Source organism: Haliaeetus leucocephalus, unplaced genomic scaffold, assembly GCF_000737465.1.
Source record: "Haliaeetus leucocephalus isolate CR32 unplaced genomic scaffold, Haliaeetus_leucocephalus-4.0 Scaffold351, whole genome shotgun sequence".
Lineage (NCBI taxonomy): Eukaryota > Metazoa > Chordata > Aves > Accipitriformes > Accipitridae > Haliaeetus > Haliaeetus leucocephalus.
This window is the reverse complement of record NW_010972787.1, coordinates 7,017,308-7,018,304: the sequence shown is the minus strand read 5'-3', so window position 1 is coordinate 7,018,304 and position 997 is coordinate 7,017,308. Positions and strand designations below refer to the sequence as shown.

Sequence of the window (997 nt, the reverse complement as noted above, 5' to 3'; positions counted from 1 at the left end):
GGAGGGCCCCCCGGCCCGCCGCCGTCGGGGAGCCCGGCGGGCAGCGGACCCGGCGGCGGGGCTGAGGGGAGGCAGCCATGCGGGGGGGAAGGTGAGGAAATAAAAATTATTTTTGCTTCACGCAGCATTTCCTTCGTGCTACCTTGGCAAGGCACATCGCATCGGCGATCTGTCGGGTAGCAGTAATTAGGAGAAACTCGTTGTGCAAGGGCGTCATACGCTCACCCCCCTCAGCCCCCCCCAGTAACTCAGGGACTGTCACCTCCCAGTAAAAACTTCTCTTTTCTGGAGTAGGAGGTCAGTATATTTGGTTGTTTACCGCATGCAAAACAAGTTCCGTTTGGAAATGCCTCACAGATCTTTATGGGGAGGAAATAAATCGAGCTAAGTTTGATTATTGAGTTATACTTTTGAACCGATTGTGTGGGCGTGACGGATGGACTTCTCGTTAAAGGCAGGTCTCAGGCTGCCACTCTCATCTCCTTCGGGCAAAACAATTTGACCCGGTCTGCAAAGTGAGAACTGGCTCAGCACATTGCAAAAACCTGGTATTCAGTTGCGTGGACTCTTAACACGAGTTGGGACATCTGAGAATAAAACACACCTACCAGACAGGCTGTTAAGGACAGGGAGATGTCCCCAGGAGATAACGTTGTTGTTCAACTACAGAATGAAGGCATTTAGAGAATTTCATTTTATTTTTAGAAAATAAATGCCCTCAGGGGAAAACTACATGTAATCACAAATAACGAGTTGATGGATTTAAATGCCAGTTGTGACCTGCCGAAGGTTTCCTCTGGTGCACAGGATGGGCTCTCGCACCTCGCGAGCACAGGCAGGGCATTCGCTTTGCCTGTTTCTAGAACATTCCAACTTCCACCTTTTCTGCACCAGTTCGGTTTGGTTTCAGGTGTTGTTTTGTGGTGTTTTAAGGAAAAGACCAAAGGTGTAGAGTACAGGATTGCAGTTAGTCTTCCATTAGTGGCGATTAATTTAT

The 997-nt window shown here is 48.9% G+C and overlaps 1 protein-coding gene across 1 annotated transcript in view; it reads right to left on the bottom strand.

Moving 5' to 3' along the window:
- The window catches only part of KL (klotho), a 49,174-nt gene extending 48,957 nt beyond the window's left edge, over positions 1 to 217 (bottom strand). The window contains exon 1 of the mRNA XM_010572809.1: positions 143 to 217. Within this exon, the coding sequence (XP_010571111.1) occupies positions 143 to 217 (75 nt within the window). The remainder of the gene's footprint in view (positions 1 to 142) is intronic.
- Positions 218 to 997: the final 780 nt, after the last annotated feature.